The 20,226-nt window shown below is 34.8% G+C and overlaps 1 protein-coding gene across 1 annotated transcript; it reads right to left on the bottom strand.

Annotated features, from left to right (window-relative positions):
• Window positions 1–16,864: 16,864 nt before the first annotated feature.
• Window positions 16,865–19,230, bottom strand: LOC113316140. The gene is made up of 6 exons (XM_026564360.1): window positions 19,025–19,230; window positions 18,552–18,926; window positions 18,364–18,460; window positions 18,083–18,276; window positions 17,563–17,647; window positions 16,865–17,395 (listed from the first exon to the last, which is right to left on the bottom strand). Exons 1-6 carry the CDS (start codon window positions 19,228–19,230, stop codon window positions 16,865–16,867), a joined length of 1,488 nt encoding a protein of 495 aa, XP_026420145.1.
• Between the last annotated feature and the right edge of the window lie 996 nt (window positions 19,231–20,226).

The following is a 20,226-nucleotide window of genomic DNA, read 5'->3' as shown; positions in this document are numbered from 1 at the left end:
CAAACTTTTAGCTAGAACTCTTGGTATTAAATTTCTTAGTACTTCTGAAAAGTATCTTGGTACCCCTTTATTTGTTAATAGAGATAAGGCTAAAACTTTTCAATTCCTCATTGATAAATTCTATAGCAGATTAAGTAATTGCAAGAAAACTAACTTGAATGTTGCTGGTAGAACGATGGTCACTAAACATGTCCTTTCTAGCCTAGTTGTATATCATATGTCTAGTTTTCCTTTCCCTAAAAAGATTACTGCTAAGATCGATTCTATTCAGAGAACTTTTTGGTGGTCAAAGAAAGATCCTAGAAGAGCTGCCTACTATCGTTCTTGGGGTGGTATTGGTAAATCCAAATTAAATGGTGGTCTTGGAATTAAAAATTCTTTTGCTACTAACAGAGTGTTTATTTCAAAAATTGGTTGGAGATTGTATAAGAATCCGGATCATTTAGTATCTAAATTTTTCAAGGATAAGTATTACCCAAATCAAAATCTGCTAGAGATCGACAAAGCTGTTGATTCTGCTTCCTGGACTTGGAAGGGCATAGTAAAAGGTTTGATTTTCATTAAGGCTAATATTGTTTATAAAATTAATGATGGTAAGGCTACAAGTATTTGGTCTTCTAATTGGTTATCTCTCAGTAATTCTCCTCCGACTTCGATTAACCCTAATTTTGTGAATTACAGTTTTGTTAGTGATCTTATTGATGTGCAGAATAACTCCTGGAATATTAGTCTTATTACATCGCTGTTTTCTCAGGATGTAGTCAACAAAATACTTGCGCTTAGAATCAATACTAGTAAACAAGACATTGTCATGTGGGCTCACAATAGAAATTGAATTTTCACTATTAAATCTGCTTATAAAGTGTATATGAATGAATCTATAACCCCCGAAGATGCTTCTTTTTGGAAGAAAGTTTGGTCTTTAGACTGCCTTCCTATGATTAAATTTTTCATGTGGAAATTTTTTGCTTATATGCTGCCCGTTAACTCTCTCCTTTTGTTGTATAATCCTGCGGTTGATGACAGTTTTCCTCTTTGTAAGAATGAGTCTGAAACTGTGATGCATTTGTTCTTTAAATGTCCCATGGTTGTCCATATTTGGTTTGCTCTCTCCTTGCAACATTTGGTTGCTGGGAATTTTGATTGGGTGGATGATATATTTTTGAACTGGTTTAATGGTAGTCTGGGTACTTCTCTCTTTGCTGCTGATTGGCCCAGCATTGGCGCTATAGTAATGTGGTCTATATGGAAATTTAGATGTGATGTGATATTTAAAAACTCCACTATCAGGCTGGACAAGGTTATTTTGGATACTAGAAGGCTGATCAACACCTTTATTGCTCCTCCTTCTCCTTCTTTTACTACTTTGAGTACAATGATTGTTAAAACTCCTCGGCAGAATGCTGACTATGTTTTCTTTCTAGATGGTTCTTATAAAGATCTTAATATGGGTATTGGAATTGTTTTTTTTGATAATGCAGGAAGAGTAATTCAGTCAAGAGCATACTTTGGACTGATTACAGGTGTTTTTGGTGCTGAGGCAACAACCCTAATTTTGGCCATCTCTTGGGCAGAAGAAATGAATTTGTCCAAAGTTCTATTTGTCAGTGACTGTCTTCAACTGGTGAAATTTATTCATGAAGGCAAGGGTGATGTAGACTGGCTATGTAGTGATCTTTTAGAAGATTGTCGGATTTCCCTTTCAAATAGTGCTAGTTTTAAGGTTGTACATATTAAGAGACTTAAAAATAAGATAGCGGACCGGCTTGCACGTCGGGCTAGAAAGTTTAATTTGAAAACTTCATGGGTTTCTTTTCCTCCCTTTTTGAACTCTTTGTTGAGGAAAGAACCTCTATCGGATATTTGTAAAAAAAAATTCGGTTAATGTCATGGTGTTGTTTCTTAGAAAAAAAAAAAATTCTTTTTCTCTAAGGCGTTTCCAGTATGGCGGGATATCCGCTGCTCTTAATAGTTACAACCACTGATTGTATTAGAGATATAGCGGGGACGCAAAAATAAAGCAGACACAACAAATGTCTGACGTTCTTTTTTGTACTTTTAGAATAGTAGAAATTGACGTGTAGTCCCATTTTTGTTGGGCATTAGACTCTTTAGTCCTGTCCTTCAAAGCCTAGTACTAGGAGATCCTAATTTACCAGAATTAAAACGGGTCAGTCCTTTTTTTAAAGATTTAATCCAAATCAATATTTTCCACTATCGAAAATACTCATCGCTCATATTTCTTCTTCGCAATTCATCTCTTTCTGCCTTTTCATTTCCCATCAACTCTCCCATGAAGAACAAATCCTAATCATAATCTCTTCAAAAATGAAATTTTGAATTCCAAACATAGATCTGAGAATCAAACAAACAATTGATTGGACTTGATTCGTTATCATCGGTACGACGGTACCATTTTATTTTATTTTTTTGAAGATTACTCAATCCAGGGGAAAACTTGATGAGATTTAACTTCAATATTGAAGAGTTCATCGTTGAAAGCGATTGGAAAGATAAGTGTAACCTATTCTTATCATTTAATTTGATCTCAAATATTAATTTATGAATCGATTTCAGAATTTTATGTACGATTTCAAAAACCTAAATATTTAGGTTTCAATTTTAACTCGTGAGGACAACATTTTCGTTACAATTTTTTATTATTTACAGCTAACGAATTTTCACACAGTCAGTGTTTGTAAAGAAAATTCATTTGATTATGTGTATTTAGTTTCACGTGCAAGCTTTGAATTCAGATTATTGAGATTAGAAGGAAGGGGCTAAGGATATTGCTTTATCCCCACTTACCGGAATTAATGGTGAGATATACTTGTGTAAATAGGTTTATTTCACTTGTTAAATTACTGAATAGTTGTACAATAATCTAATTTGAATTATCACATTCAAATGGCTTCCATTGTTACTCTATATCCCTATTTGGTTGAAAGCATACCTATTAAGTATTAAGGATAGAAAATGAACGCACACGTCCCCACCTGCTTGTTCTATTTCCATCATTCTTCGAGATTTTTATATCAAGGTTTGACAGGTATCCTCTGTTTAACTTGTTATCGTAAATCTTTTTGGCGGCGATTATATTTATTTATGGACAAACCAGCAATGGTAAGACATTTACCATGAAGGAATTGCGGAAAATTTTGACCGGGATATAGACGATCACATTGGAAATATAAATTAGTTATCTTTACTAAAGACACATATTGCCTTTTTTCTTTGAACAATAAAATGTATTGTTCTGCCTGTTTAAAAATAAATGGTTAAATAATAATTCTTCCTTTTGTAGCTGAAACTTTTTATGTTTATGTGATGTGTCTTTTTTTGAAGTTTGTTGGTTTTATGTGATATGCTCAGTCTCAAGATAGAGATTTTGTACCAAAGATTTATGGCTTGGAGATCTATAATGAGATAGTCATGGAAAAACTGGGGTGTACATGTGAAAATGACTTCATAAGCTTATCCTTGGGTAAATAAATGGGGTGTACAAACTGGTACACATGTGGAGATCCATGACTTGTTGTCAATAATGTGAAAATGATTCATGGTAACTTTAGAAATAAGGGCTTGGATTTATGAAATTTTGTCAAATTATTTATCCCAAGTAGGTTCGAATGCTACCTCTGCAAGTACGAATATCTTATTAACAATATGAGATTTTTAAGATGATACCAGGGACTCGCATCTACTTTAGGCCATATTTATATACGTGGAAGTAGTGTCTTATCTATTTTGTTTCAACAATTTGATATAGAGCCTTATTGATTGCTTATTGGTAACAGTTCACAGTAGTGAACTGAATTTTTCTCGGTAGTTATTTTAATAATCACTTTAGTCTTTTTTCTTTGATACATTTTAGTACCAGTTACACAAATCCTAAGTGCAGATATGGTAGGTGGTTGTTAGGTAGATCATACTTTTTTGGATGTTGTAATTGTAAAGTAAAGACATTACATAATAATTCTAGTTTATTTTACAAGAAATGAAACCTTATGATACCTTACTGGATTTATTTGGCTATTTAATATTTTCAATAATTGATTACTTATTGTTAAGATTTGTATTCTCTTATCTACTCATGAATGTTTGATATATTCGGTGGTAGTTTATCATATAGTAGCGGCAGTTTGGAAGTTTCATATTTAATTGGCGGCTGAATTCTACCATAGTTAATGCTGGTGTACATAGTTGTACACCTGTTGCTTATTAACATGCACATAGTTGTACACCAGTTGATTGTTAATGCCATGAGAAGAATATCATTCATAGATATATAGTTTTGCACATAATGCGTAAAGTGTTGATTATTTTGGACGACACGTGTAAGTTTAGGAATTTGAATCAACCAACTTATTGGATTATTTGGGTATACATTATTTGGGTACATATGTGTACATTATTGTACACATGCTGCTATTAATGTGCGCATAGTTGTACACTTGTTGATTGTTGATCTATACGTAGTTGTATACCTGTTAATCGTTATTGTGCACATAGTTGTACACCTGTTGATCATTAGTATTATCACTTTCCTATTTTACTCAAACTAGAATTTGTCGACGTACGTTGCCCTGTTGATCATTAGTATTATCACTTTCCTATTTTACTCAAACTAGAATTTGTCGACGTACGTTGCGTATGTGCATGCATCTTATATTTTGCTTGTACCATTTTCATATTCCAGCATTCAATATTAAATCTATCTATTGAGCGTTGTATTTTTTAATTTGTAATTGGAGCTGCCGTTGATGACGACAAGATTAGTTTCTTATATACAATTCAAATAAAAGGATGCCACAAAGATAATTGTAAGTGGAACGGAGAAGATGACTTCCATGATTTTTGGTGGAGGTGCACTAATGGTTATTGTTCCAAGTCTGCAACAAGTGTTGTAGCTCTTACTGCCTCTGAGACTAAGGGAGAACATAGAAGAGAAAGAAAAAATTTCCATAGTAAGTTTGTTTCTTTTTGCTTCTCTTTTTCACTAACCACCAGTTTGATAATGAAAATCATGCCCAAATATGATGATTATAACATCCTTTTATGTTTTAGTTTCTATTGTCCTTGTTCAAATATTAAATTTACAATACATTAAAAATTTCTGGTATAGTTTATTGAGTAATTGGTTACTAGATTCCGAAATATTACTTTTGTGGAATTCGTCTTATTATAAGCAAATGATAGTGGATTAGTAGAAGTTGCGGTGTGGCAGCCGTCCTCATTGCTTCTTCATGGTTGTGTTTTATAAATTTTTTTACCTCATAGCCTAAACTTGTTTCCGGTGTACAAAGTAGGTGTTGGAGGGGCGTACGTATTGGTATACATATGTAGTTCCCATGTGAAAAGTAGGTTTGTGTCTGGTTATTAACAATCAATCTTTTACATGTTTTTTAAGGGTGTATATATTGGTGTAGTTGTGTAGTTCCCATGAAAATAAGTTTGTGTGTGGTTATAAATGATCGATTTTATGCATGTTTTGCAGGGGTGTACATATTGGTGTACCTGTGTAATTCTCATGATAACGAAGGTTTGTGTTCGGTTATCAATAATCAATTTTATACATGTATTTTAGGGGTGTACATATCGGTGCACCTGTGTGATCTCCATGAAAAATTAGGCTTGTGTCCAGTTATCAATAATCGATTTTATGCATGTTCTGGAGGCGTGTACATATTGATGCACCTATGTAATTCCCATGAAAAGTGGGTTTGTGTGTGGTTATGAATAATTGATTTTATGCATGTGTGTAGGGGTGTACATATTGGTGCACTGGTGTGATTTCCATGAATAAATAAGTTTGCGTGTGGTTATGAATGATCGATTTTATGCATGTTTTGGAGGGGTGTACGTATTAGTGCACCTGTGTAATTCCCATGAAAAAGTAGGTTTGCGAGTGGTTATGAATGACCGATTTTATGATGATTTCTAAGGGTATACATACTAATGTGCTAGTGTATTTTCCATGCAAAAAGAGATTTGTGTGTGGTTATGAATAATTGGTTTTATGCATGTTTTGCAGGGGTATACGTATTGGTGTACCAGTGTGATTCCCATGAAGAAGCAAGTCCGAGTGTGTGTATGAGTGACTAATTTCATACTCTATTATGTTTTTGTAGGTGTGTACAAAATGGTGCACATGTGAAAAACTGATTGCATAAGCTTATGAATTTTTTGTGCATGAGTACTTTTTTTTACATAGTGACAATTAAATTTTTTTAAAACTGAAAATTATATAGTCATATGGGTACTCTTTTTGTAGATTTCAAAGAGCTTTTCGAATATATAAAGTTTGTGAATTTCGGACAAGTGGTGCGAAAGATAAATCGTTTTTAAATATTTTTATATTATTAAAAATTGCTGACATCATCATAAATCACTTTGGACTAAATTGTGAATCATGAAGATTATTTGTGTATTTTTTATAATTTAAATAATTTTTGGACTAAATTGTACCTAGTTAAATCGGAATGGACTAATCCATATTTTTTGATGCGTTTTTGGACTCAACCGTATTTTTCCCTTTAGAATATGGCTAAATGGGTAGCAGCCAATCCATTTATTTCAACTACAAATAGTCAGTGACCTAGTGTATAAAACTTCAAATGCTAAATGACAAATCAAAAAACTTTAGTCCACGTAGCACATGATCTTTTAATGTTTGGTTAAAAAGATCCTGGAGCAACCTGAGTAGTGAGTGACCATATTTTATGTCGGTAATAAAGTTTGGGATATCTGCAAGTGCAACTAATGTTTGACGTCATTTTTTCCATGATTTAGGGCTGCTACCGGTCCATATAGGACAAAAAAATCTAGGCGATCCTGACTATTAAATCGGTGGATTGGTAACAGCCTTTAGTAGAGCAGGTATCAGCCCATATAAATCATGATTTTTTCAATAAAAGCTAAACTTTCACGGATGTAAAAATAATATGTCGGAATATATTCATCTCACAAAATTTTAGATTTAGAGTCATATTATTGGGGCTTTGAATGGCTATTTTTTTTGGGTTGTATAGGGCCATGAAATAGTAATCTCATAAAACCCTTTATCCTTATATTTTATGTAATACTTAATCTACCTTCAATTTGGTTGGTGTTAATTAAAATGATTAAACTAACTAATTAGTATTAGTGAATGGTTAGACTAATCAAATGATTAATCTTTTGAAAATCAAAACTTGATTTTCCTTGATTATAAAGAAGGAAAAAGGGCGATTTTGGTGAAACTTTTTTGAAAAACTTTGGAGAAAAATGATGAAACTCTTCGTCACAATACTCAGAAAAACCTTATAATCAACTTCCAATAGCGATTTTATCGATTCAAATCCATTACAAATCCGAGCAAAATCTGAGTTTTTTTAGGAATTACGGCTAGGATAATGTGTCGAACCAGCCGTAAAAAGGAAAAAATGGTTGGCAACTGAGGAACTCCCAGCCGTAAATACAGATAACGGATGGGAAGTGAAGAACTTTTGGCTGTTAATTGGTCTAGAATCACCTGAGTTTGTATTACGGCTAGGTTAACATGTTTAGAAGGCAATTTTCTCGTCTGTAAATGAATATGTAAGTTAAGAAATTTAGAGTTTCAACATGACTATATACTACGATTGAGAGGTAGTAATACTTTCATTCATTAGACCACAATAAAACCCATTAAATACTTAATAGATCCCCGTTACAAAGTTGGTTTTAATAGCATCCCTTTCGATGTATCAAGAAGTCTTTGGTGATGGCGAATTGAGCTTCGAATTAAAATTATAACCTTTCCATCTTCTCCATTTTCTTCTTAGCTTGAACTACGACTTCATCATCAGTCTCACCTCTAAGTCAAAGTTGCTTGCAAAATATCCTGGAAATTTTAATGCAATTTTTAAGAAAGTGATAAAACAGATCCTGAAAATAGTCAGGAGAATCTTATAAACATGTTCCAGTTACAGTTTTTGTTGATTCAAATTCGTTAAAATTGATAAAAATTATGGGTTCTTTTAGGGGTTACGGCTAGGATATATTGTCTACCCAGCCGAAATCAACATCTTAAGGCGGGAAAATAAAGAACTCTTGGACGAAAGTTTTTTCCTTTTTTCGTTTTTTCTTTGATTTTCAGAAAGTGATTTTCCTAGCCGTACATACAAGTTACATCAGGGAAAACCTGGCCGTAACCCAACCTCTGGTTTTTTCTTCTTTTTATGTGATAATCAGAAGTACATACAGTTAGAATATCCTAACCGTAAAGATACATTTACGTCTGGATTTCCTAGTTTCACAGCCGTGTATCTGATTTACGACTAAGAATTTAACATTCCTCAGCCATAATGAGCCTATACTCTATATCAAAATGAATATGTAGTTGAACTCATTTTAAGATCGAGTATATATTCATTTTATGAGGTATCAACGACCAGAAATTAGTATCACTTAATACTCGGTCTTAAATCGAGTATCAACTTAAACTCCTTTTGAAATCGAGTATAAAGTTATACTCATTTCAAAATCAAGTTTATAATCTTTTTGAAATCGGGTATAAAGTGATACTCATTCTAAAATCGAGTATTAACTTATGCTCTGTTTGAAATTGGGTATAAAAGTCTAGAATCAAGCATGATCTTGTACTCTTTTAAAAATCAAGTATAAAGTGTTACTCATTTTGGAATCGAGTATAAATAAACTAGTACTCAATCCGAGATCGGGTACAAAATAAAAAATATAAATATTCATTCTGTATTTTTCAACTTACGGGTAGGAAAATGAACTTCCTAGACGTTATTTATAGTTAACGGCTAGGACATAAACGTTACGGCTGCGATTTCATCTATTACGGTTGGAAAATACTTATCCGTAAACCTAATCTATGTTCTTTTTTGTTCAATACAGAACTACATACAGATAGAAAAATCATAATCGTAGGCAAGCAATCACGGTTGGGAGTTCTTATCTTCCTAACCGTAACAATAATTTATGGATGGGAAAACAAGAACTCTCAGCCGTTAACAGTTTCAGAAACCCAATTTTATACCTTAATTTTATCGAATCTCACTTTTTAACTATCAAAAGCAGAAATAAATGGTGGGATTTTGATTGATATCTTATAGAGTCATTTCTGGAGTGTTAATTTATGTTTCAACTCCTATATTCACCAATTTTTTATTTTCAGGTTCAACATCTTCATTTGATGATAATTCTGATGAATTCACTGTACCTTTACCTTCTTTCAATTATTTTTCTTGTCGTTAATCACTTTTTTTTACCTCATTCTCTATTATAAAAAGAATTTCGCATTGAAAATTTTTGAGAATCAAAGGGAAAAAAATGGAGAAGGGGGAGATGGAGAAGAAGAAGAGAGGAGGAAGAAAAATAGAAGGGTTAGATTTAAATTTGTTTTGTGTTTTTTTTAATTATATTTAGGTTAATAATAAGAAAGGGTATATTTAACTTTTACTATTCATCATGTTCCCCCTATCCATATTTAGGATATTAGAACCCAATAAAGCCCCCAAAATCCTATTGGCTTGAAGCCCCAATAATAGGATTCAATTTTTATGTTTTTGGTAAAAATGAATACATCTCGAAATACCAACAAATATTATTTTCAACAGTTGAAAGTTTATTGATTATCAACGACTGATTTTCAAAATAGTAAATGGTAGTGTTCTGTATCTCGGAATGTACTCATTTTTGGTGTGTATGTAGAACATTGTGAGAGAAACATATCCTCAAAATATTAACTTCATTTGTTACTGTTTTTGAATAAAAAACCCCAATACAGTTCGATTATTATTAGAAAAATAATGATATTCAAAGTATGTACACATGCTTTGAACACTTTCACTCGTGGTTGTGTTATGGACTCTTCACTCGTACACATACAACGAGTAAATTAACAGCTATGTTCTCCGACTCAGTCATGAAGGACATGCCCACTAAGTATGGTATGACACAACGCGATTCGGCTTTGTGGCAAAACAATAAAATTAAGCACACTCAAGAATATTTGTTGTCTGCCTCAATAGAAGGGCTTGGTCAATAACTTGGAGCTCGGAAATTCAGTGCCCATTCTTGGGTATGGACTAGGTGCTCCTTCGTTTATTAAGGATAACCTATGTTCTTATTGTGGGAATAAAATGGATGAATTGGGTGATCACGATGTACATTGCTCACACGAAGTTGGCCTTAAATTTTGACATAACCTTGTGTGCGACACCTTGGCAGATATGTTTCCGTGTTGGGGTGCAGGACAAAACTGAGGCTTCATTAGGTTTTTTCGCACGTCATAGGGGTGAAGTTAGACCTGCAGATATCGTTGTTTATAACTGGGATAACGGGCGACACACATGCTTTGATGTAACTGGTATTTAACCTTTCACTGGCAATGGGGCGCAGAAATTGCACCTGGTGAGGCCATTTCTCGTGCTGTGGAATGCAAGCATAAAAAATATATTGATATTTGTTCCTCTCATGGATATAATTTTGGCACTTTGGCTTTCGCCACATCGGACGAGCTTGGTGAGGAGATTATGATTTTCTTGAAACGGCTTAAGAATTATTTAGCTAGGCATGCTTCTAAATCCAAGGTAGGCAAAATTTTGTTTCATAGTTTAGGTGTTGCAATACAGAGAATGGTGGGAGTTCAGATTGTTGCTCAGCTTCCAACTGTTATCCTGGCCTCTGATAATTAAATTTTTGAATTTTTTATCAAAAGAAAGAAAAAAGTGTGAAATAACATGAAATATAAAGTATGAATAAATTATTATAACTATATCAAAATTCATTAATCACTCGTTATACAATTATCTAGAAAACACTTCTATTCAAAAAAAAAAAAAGAGAAAAAAAGGAGAAAAAAGAAACACTTATTTATAGGACGAAGTTTTTGTGCGGCACAACACGACAGGACAAGTTATTTATGTGTTTTGTCCTGCCAAGCTTTTCCGGAGGAGTGATTCTACACGAACTGTGGTAAAAAGCCACACAAAAATCGCCCCCTCACATGGGAGAGGGTCCCACACCCCTTGAGAGTTAGCAGGGGCATTTTTGGGCCCCACCATGGGAGGATATGTGAGAGACACTGTTTTTGTGTGGTTTTTCACACCCTGGCCAAATGGGGGTATACCTATTTTGTTCCCAACCATAATAGAAGGTTAAGGGGTGTCTAATATGTGTAAAGTTACCTAATTACCCTTCTCATAATAATAACCAAAGCCACCGCTTTTGGGTTTTAGATCAAAACCTTATTAATTTCTTTCCTTCTCCTTCATCATCAATCTAATGATGAATTCCTTTCTCCTACTCTATATTTCATCGTTTTCAAATGAAAAAATGTCGTCGATTATGATTTTTTTTTATTGTCGATTAATCCTGTCAAACTCATTCTACTACTTTGTTTTGTTATTTGAATGACAAATTAGACTAGAAAATTTGAAATTGTTGAATTGTAGTTACACAGTCGGCATGGTATTTGTTTGTCGAGCATGCCGACTTTTCATATTTATTTTTAGTCGGCAAGCTTATAGGATGAATAACATGCCGACTTTTCATATTTATTTTTAGTCGACAAGGTTATAAGATGAATAGCATGCCGACTTTTCAAAGAGTTTTGTTTCTGAAATTAATATTTACAAGGTCGGCACGGTCTTCATCCTTATACCTTGCCGACTAAGCACTTGAAAATTTGAACGTTGCCGACTATAGTTTAGTCGGCAAAGTTGTAAAATTAAAACCTTACCGACTAATTATGCATTTGTAACATCTTTCTCTGTATGTATAAAATCCTATCGGCAAGGTATTTTTTGTCGACCTTGCCGACTATAAGGTAGCCGGCAAGGTAAAAAATCGATAAGATGCCGACTAGTGAAACATTTACAACAGTCTCCTGTGTGTCAAAAATAATAAAGTCGGCATCTTCTTCATTCACCGACCTTGCCGGCCGGATATAGTCGGCATGTTATTCATCTGCATACCTTGTCGGCCAGATATAGTCAGCATGTTCTTCATTCGTCGACCCTGCCGACTTTCCATAGTTTCAGAACTGAAAGTTGATTTCTTCTTTAATTTTGAGTATGATTTCACACATCAGCTTTGCAAACCCCTTTTTAGAAGTGTTTGGGTAGTATGTTTTCATTTCCGTTGCAAAAAAAATTCTCAAAACAAATTTTTTTCATCAAAATTTTCCCACATGAGTTCAATCAAAGACAAAATTTGATAACTTAAATTCATAAGTTTTAATCTACTTAATTAATTCATCTAAACTCAATTAATTAATCTAATCAGGATTTTTAGTGTTAATTAAACAAGAGTATATTAGCCATTTAGAAAATACAAGGTTAAAAGGTGGCTTGTTTTACTTCAAAATGACATGACTTTTGTTTCATTAGATATTCCCAATTAATTTGGATATACCCCAATCAACCCAGGTTTCAAACGGGTTCATTAAGATTTTTTGTTTCGGAAGAAAATCAAAAATACAGGCGCAACAGGACACACTTTATTTCATAGTACGACATGACACGAAACGGTAAGCACGCCTCACACGCATGGTGCCAAACCAGGACTTCACCCCTTTAATATCTGACCAGTACAAGCCCCGATATTATGCAGGCAAAATTTAGTGCACAGTGACTATTCAAAGGCCAATGTGTAGGTAAAAGGTACTCTTTCTATTAGAAGTACAGCAGAATTGCAAATAATAATTGTAGAAAACCTCTGAATGGTGCAAGTCCAACTCCAACCCTTCTGGTGTGCATATGCTACGTGTCTAATAAGGAAACCATGTAGGGGGAACTATAAGGTAAAGTAAGATAATGAATGGTCAGAAAGGAACATGTAGAGTTAGTTACCTGTCAATTTTATACAATATAATAATATTAAATAAACGTGCATACCACATACACCACGTGGACTGAACTGATAAACTCCAGATAAACGGTCAAAATCTAAGGATGACGTCATCTTTAATTAAACTCTAGCAAATATTCCAATCTACTTGTGCAAATATCTCCATAGGTTTGCCTCCTTAAATCTCAACCACTTCAGTTTGCAAATGTTTCCTGTCACCGTAGTAAGATGCTTTACCCATTGCGCTCTAAGCCCGAGTCTCAGACCAAGGACTATGGTAGCATGTTTCGTTTGGCTATAACTTGAGTACAGCGAAACCCAATTATTTTGGGACATGTTTGGTTTTAACGTGGTGATTTCATTTTGCTTGATTTGTCACGCTTTTAAGCTAAGCGATGAGTCACAGATATTGAAAATCCGTTTGAAAATTGTTTTACGGAAACTTAGTTTACCGTTTTTGTATCAATATGGATACTGAGTTTCCATGACATTTTCAACTGATACATATTATCCCTTTCCGGTTTTCACCTTTTATTCTAATATTTCTCTTTTAAACTCTTTTTATTTACTAAAACTCTTTCTTTTTCTATTATATCTCCATTTTCTTCTCTTAAATATTTTTTTATCCGTAACAAATATTTGTCTAAATCCAACGAAATAAATTTAAGAAAAAACACACATGGAAACTCAGTTTCCATATGGTACTATTTAGACGAAATCTGAGTTTTCGACTCTATTTGCTAAGCGATGCCCCTCTCCCACGATGAGGTGCATCATCATTCTCATTTCGCTTCACTACATTAAGCTAAATCTATTGAAATGTCCTTACCTAGTGGTTGGACTTACGGAGGAAGAAGTGGAACATGACTGCCACGATTTTCGTTCTCTCTCCCCAAATGCAGAGACCATCGGCGGGAATGTAAATTCCAGTGCCTAAAAAAATAAAAAAGATGTTTTTTTTGAAGCATGCATTATATTTAAAAAATTAGAAGGCTATTACACGGGGTATGTGGTACCTATAGAGTCATTTAGTGAAATTTGGCTAAGAAAAGATGGGATAGCTTGATCCCATATTGTTGTTGAGAGATTTCCTGATTGACTTTGATCGGCGGCGTAGTTTGCCAGTCTGTCCGCTGCTTGGTTACCTTTTTTACAATTGTGCTGAATTTCGCAATATGGAATTCGTCGCATTCTCCATTTTATTTCAACAATCATTCCTGTTAGGTACCATGGTGGTTCATCTGAGGAGTTTATAAAGCACATCATGTTTTCAGAATCCATCTCAAATAATACTTTTATCCATTGACGTTATGTCACTGTTTTGAATGCCACTAGCGTGGCCCATGTTTCGGCCAATAAAGCTGTAGTTATTCCCATCAATTGTCAAAAGCTATCACAGTTCTAACATTGTAGTCCCTGCAAATGAAACATGCGTCTGCAATTCCCGGGTGTCACATGGCCTCTTCATCCGTATTAATTTTTAACGAGTTCGTGTTCGGGCTGGTCCAACCTACTGAATTGGTTGTTGTAGCTCTGATGTTTCTTGTTGGGGTACTGGTAGGTGGATCGCCATGAATAATCGGTTTTGTGTATTGCTTAACCAATTCAAATTCATGTTCTTACTTTAAGGCTTTTATTAAGATGTCTTCAGGCGTCGCTTGTTGTTGTAGAAAGACGAATTCAATTCTGGTTGTCTATAGAAGCCACGAGAGAAAACAATAGGTTGAAATGAAATATTGTGCGGGTATTTCCTTGCAGGATTTGTGAAATGGTCATTTGCAACTATAAAAAGATCTGTGAAGTGCGGTTATTGTTTGGGTTAAGAGAAAGGAGAGTTAGAAGGTTGTTCCAGGAAGTTACTAGAACTGGGTAGTTAAAGAGCAAGTGTTCGATCAATGCTGGATCCATTGTGCATCTGGAGCAGAGGTTGGAGTTAGTGAGATGAATGTGGTGTAGGATAATGAAGATCGATAGTCCTTCGTTGATTGCTTTCCACAAGAAAAGATGGATTTTGGTGGACATGGTAAGGTCCACAAGAACTTGGTGATTGGAAGGTGAGACTGATTAGCCTCCTGGTTTAGGCAATTATACCCAAAAGCAGTGGTGTATTTTCTAGATTTTGAATGTGTCTATGATCCTACATAAGGGGTTTCCTTGGGGTGGTGGGGGGGGGGGGGGTGGGGGTGGGTGGGGGGGAGTATATTTATGATTCTTTAGATGGAAAAGGGAGTAAGGTTATCTAGTTTATCATGCCACCAATTATGAGTAAGAGATTCTATAATATCAGCAACTATTTGGATTGGGTAGCATTGTGTTGGATCAAGATTTTAAAAATGTGGTATCCAATTAGCTTGGACAGGGGTTGTCAATCAATTTCTGATGGGGTGAAATATGTGTTGCCGGAAGAGAGGTACAAGGGAAGCCATTTTTTTCCAAAGTGGGCTGGCGGAAGAAGGAATGAATGTGCTTGGAAATAGGTTGATGCTTGAGATAAATCTCTTTATAAAGACTTGTGCAAATTGAGTCAGACTCAGATTCCAGACTCTTTTCATAAGCAAGGATTTATTATGATTGTTGTTTTTTTCTTATGTCTAAACCTCCTTTAGTTTTTGGTTTGGTTAATTTGTTCAAACAGAAAGGATGAAGTTTTTTAACAGAGGAATCACGTCACCAGAAAAAAAATCCTGGTGATACGATCAATATGTTTGTGCAGATGAGTAGGAAGGACCTGAGTATGTATAAGATTATTGGATGTAGGTTTCAGTGAAGTTTTAATGAGCACCAGCCTTCCTGCAAGCGTAAGGCATTTTTCATCCAACTTTTTGCCTTTCTAGCAGGTCGTTGAAGAAGAGGAGCGAAGGTGTGGTGCAAGGTTCTTCCTTGTTTGAAGCCTACTCATATATATATATATATGGCCATCATCCAATACGTCTAAATTAACCGCTAGAATTAAAATGGGAAATTTACATAAATAGGCCTGTTTTTTTTTTATGGTTTGCAAAACTAGGCCTGTTTTTTTATTTATTGCAAAACTAGGCAAGTTTTGACCAAAAGTGATGGATGGAAAGTTAGCACCGTTAGTTGTAACTAAAAAGACCTAAAAGTCCTTTGAATCGGTTATTGTGACCCAACCAGATGTGTGTTGACTCTGTATACGTCACCGGATAGTGCGTACGTGGCATGCTTACGTGGCTCTGCTTACGTGACACTCTTATCTTCTTCTCCATAAATCTTGTCCATAAATGAACATCTCCACAACCACATAAATCTGCTTCTCTTCATTTTCAGATCTGAAAAAATGGGTGGTGGTATGAATGATAAAGCAAGTACTTCGAATAGTATGATAGTGTTTTTAATGTGTGAAATGGAAGAAGATCATGAAACAAAGGCATGTCAATGGGTTTATTCAAGATACAAACATGTACCTTGTAATGGAGTAAGAGCTTTGTTGAGGTCTAAAACAGATGTAAGTAATTAATGAAAAGTTTTTCTTGAAATGCTTGAATCCTACCTGCAACTATTTTGAGTGGTTTTCTCAAGCTTCTTCCCATTCTTCAGCACTTCCAATCAAGCTTCCATCAGCTCATGGTTGTATTGCCTGCGAAGAAGACAATCACAGTGTTACAAACTTTTCACTGAAGCTTCAAAGATGCTTTAAAGACAACTGCAACTCTCAATTATAACTGAAGATGTGCAAAAATCAACATAATTTCAACATAGCATACCTTGTGTGCAAGAAGAAATCCTGTGATGCATTCAGATGGGCTTTAGATGCTCTTGTCATTGAAAGCAAAGAAACAATGAAGGGTAAAGTGTATGAAATATGCAAGGAATTTAAGAAAAATCTGAAAATGTAGCCTGCAACAATTTTATAATAAATTTATTTTAATTTCAGAACTTGTATTGTCTTACAAAAGCATCCATTCATCCATTCACAAAAGACCATAACCAAATTGAAACACAAAATCAACCATATTGTTCAGATCCAGTCACAACAAAAGAGACCAACACAAACATAGAATCATATTTTCATGTAATTCTTTGGTTTCTTCTTTCCCTTTGGATCTGCAACTGTGAAGGTGACTTTGTTGTTGACAGATCCAACATGTTTGTTAGTCTGATTGAAAGCAGGTTGAGAAGAAGCTTTTCTCTTACTCCCTTGGCCTGATTTTGCAGCACCTTGTTTAGAAGATTCACCAACACATGTTTTGGAACTGTTGTTGTTCTTCATTCCATCCTTAGCAGTAGTAGATGCACCTGCAGAAGCACTAGCAACTGGTTTCTTTCTTTTGTACTTTCTTTTTGATGGTTCAGGGACATAAGGTGTTGATGTTGAGCCATCAACACAGGTTCTAGGCTTGTTTCCCTTTGGATTCTTTCCAACCTCTGCACCACCACAAGTTACTGCATAGTGACCATAAATTCCACACTTCTTACACTTTCTCATTTTCTTCACACTTCCAGCTTCATCATAAGAAGGAATCCTCTTCTTCCTTGGCCTTCTAGTTTTGATTATGATAACATGAGGATTAATGAACTCTACCAGTATATTCTACACAAATAAATAAAGAAATAGAAGATATTGGTTAAGATATGAAACCCTTAAAGGTTGTTTACTATATAAAACATGTATGAAACCCTAAAAGAATCTTTGTTATTATTAAATATTTATTGCACAACAATCAATATCTTTATTTTTAATAAAACTAATGCTCTTACCCAGTCAATTTCATCTGACAGTGGTTCAAACTCTGGAGCATATGTATTTTTGTAATATTCCACACTGTACACAGGGTCACAGTAGCTACAACATGAAATCAGACAAGTAGATCCACAAATTATCAGTTTACAAGATTGAGCAAGGAAAAATAAAGGGAACATAACAAATCAAAACATAGGAATGAAACTCTGGAATAAAAAGAGAGTGTGACTTACTCAGCTCAGTTTGGTCTCAAAGGTGTTAGAGCACATACAGCATGTTGACAGGGAAATCCCCTCAGCTGCCACTGCAAACAACTACATGTCTTTTTGGGAAGATCCACAATAAACACAGCATCATGAATACTCCTAACCTCATACACCTTTCCCCTTATAGCTCCAATTAACTCAAACAGATGATTTAAGTCCTGCATCTTTGTAATCAGCTTCATTTCCTCTGGAACTATCTGACCATCCTGTCACTTTTCCTATTCATTCCTCCTCTTGAAGAAAAGATCGGCCCATCACCAGTTTAGCATACATTTGTCCAAGTGTAATGATAGGCTTATCCCTGAAGGGCTTGGCCATGTTGTTGAAAGATTCTGAGAAATTATTGTTAATGTGCTCACACTTGCTATCATTTGAGAAATGACACCTAGACCAACATTCAGGTTTTTGATCTAGGAGATACATTGCAGCTTTTTCATCCTCAGCAAACAACTTATCCATGTGTTGCTAAAAACAAACATAAATAGTATCAAACTCATGTTTGTAATACTTGTAATTGCAATTACATTATACTGTTTTGAGAAATGAGCATACCTGATAGTGTCTCTTCTTGTAACATTTGGCAGCATTCCAAAAATGAGTGTGTAAGCTGAATGACTTGAAATACTTCTTGAAATTCTTCATCAAATGTCTGCCAAGTAGCCAAGTAATAGTTAGTCGTTGAAATGATATTATTAGGAAATATTAAAAAAGGAACTAGATTAACAATAGTATAACATTACCTGAAACATACTCTGTGCTCATCCAAGCAGAAGTATTTGTCACAAGCTTCACTAATCCCCTTCTGCTTGTCTGACATAATGGTGAAATGCAAGTCTTCACCCAGTATAGCTTTCAAGTCTTTGAGAAATATCTTCCAGTTCTCAATGGTTTCATTCCTACACACCATTATACCAAGAGAAACTAAACCATTCTGAACATCTAGACCTGTTGCAACCATTAACACACCACCATACTTCTCATACAAATGACAAGCATCCAATCCAATGATTTTCCTACATCCATCCAATGAAGGCTTGAAGCAGAGTGTCATTGACAAGAATGTATTGTCTGTGCTTCCATATGAGAAACTAGCCACACATGCATACATTTTTTTCCTGCAATTACAACAAAGTAATGTTAATGCCATATAATTTGTAATATTAAGTCATGTTGCTCTAACTAAAGACAAACATTAACAAACAAACAATAAAACAATGTTACCTTCACCATTTCACATAATGCAGGAATTTTCTTGTACTGCTCCTCATAGCTGCCATAAAGATTCAGCAACACAATATTTCTTGCTCTCCAGGCTGTATGGTACTTAATGTTCACCTTCATTGTTTTGTTGAACTCATTTGCCAATGACTCAGGATCAGGGATGTTGTTATTATTTCCAAGAGTCTCCAACCTTTCCATGTACCAATCAGCTACAAATGCTGGATTTGCACATCAGTTCTCCGCTTTAACATTTCCATTGCATGTGTGCTTCAGATTCCAACTTCTCGGAGTAAATGTAGTTCCTTCACCCTTCATAACTCTTCCATAAATGAACATAGGACACTTGGTCTTATGATTATGAATGCACTTCACCCTAATCTTATAGTTGTTTGAATCACTAAACTTAACCTGATGTCTATGCTTTACACAGTAGGCTCTCAAATGCTTCTGGAATGCTTTCTTGCTGACAAACTATATATCAGACAAATTATGGAAAACCCATCTAAGACAAATTCTAGAACCATAAAAACCCTAGAAATCAATTATCACACAAACCATAAAAACCCTAGAAATCAATTTCAACTAATCATTATCAGCAGAACCCACTTTTGAAATTAAGAAACCCTAGAAAATTATCAGCAGAACAAATTCGAACATTAATCAACAGACAAATTCGAACATTAATCAACAGAAAATCTATAAACAGAGAAAACCCTAGAAATCTAAACACCGACAAACCCATGTAAAAAACCCTAATAAATCAACCTTACAAACAAAACCCATAATATGTTCATCACTGAAACGTTAAAAACAAATTAGGGTTTTTTCTTACCTCTCTGTAGAACGCTTCTTCCGTCTCGGCATCTTCACCAGCAGGAAATCTTCAATTTGTTCTTCGAATCTCAACTAACAAAACACTGTTTCACTGATTTATCTCTCTACTAAAAATCCTCTCTGAAGAACAAGAGAAAAGAAGAAACTAAATGGATCGATCTCTCTCTCTGTCTTCTCTTATTCCTTACACCTTCCCGCGCTGTCGATAATAACAATGAAGTACTATCATGGCCGTTTAATAATCCTCGAGATGTCGTGTTAGTTAGATTAGTCTTCCAGATAGAGACACGTGGACATCTTATCTAATGTGACTGACACACACGTGTGAAGGACATTTCAGTAATCTTACCACATCCATGA

The sequence above is a fragment of the Papaver somniferum genome, chromosome 10 (genome assembly GCF_003573695.1).
Source record: "Papaver somniferum cultivar HN1 chromosome 10, ASM357369v1, whole genome shotgun sequence".
NCBI classification, from domain to species: domain Eukaryota; kingdom Viridiplantae; phylum Streptophyta; class Magnoliopsida; order Ranunculales; family Papaveraceae; genus Papaver; species Papaver somniferum.
Note: the sequence above shows the minus strand (reverse complement) of the source record. Positions and strands in the feature narration are given on the sequence as shown.

Bases quoted from the DNA above. Each gene is read 5' to 3' on its own strand.
- LOC113316140 (XM_026564360.1), bottom strand. From the start codon at position 19,230: ATGGAAAGGTTGGAGACTCTTGGAAATAATAACAACATCCCTGATCCT. The intron at 18,927-19,024 runs GTTTTATTGTTT...TTGTAATTGCAG, and splicing joins GAAATGGTGAAGGTAACATT to GAAAAAAATGTATGCATGTG. The intron at 17,396-17,562 runs GTAAGAGCATTA...TTATTTGTGTAG, and splicing joins TGTCAGATGAAATTGACTGG to AATATACTGGTAGAGTTCAT.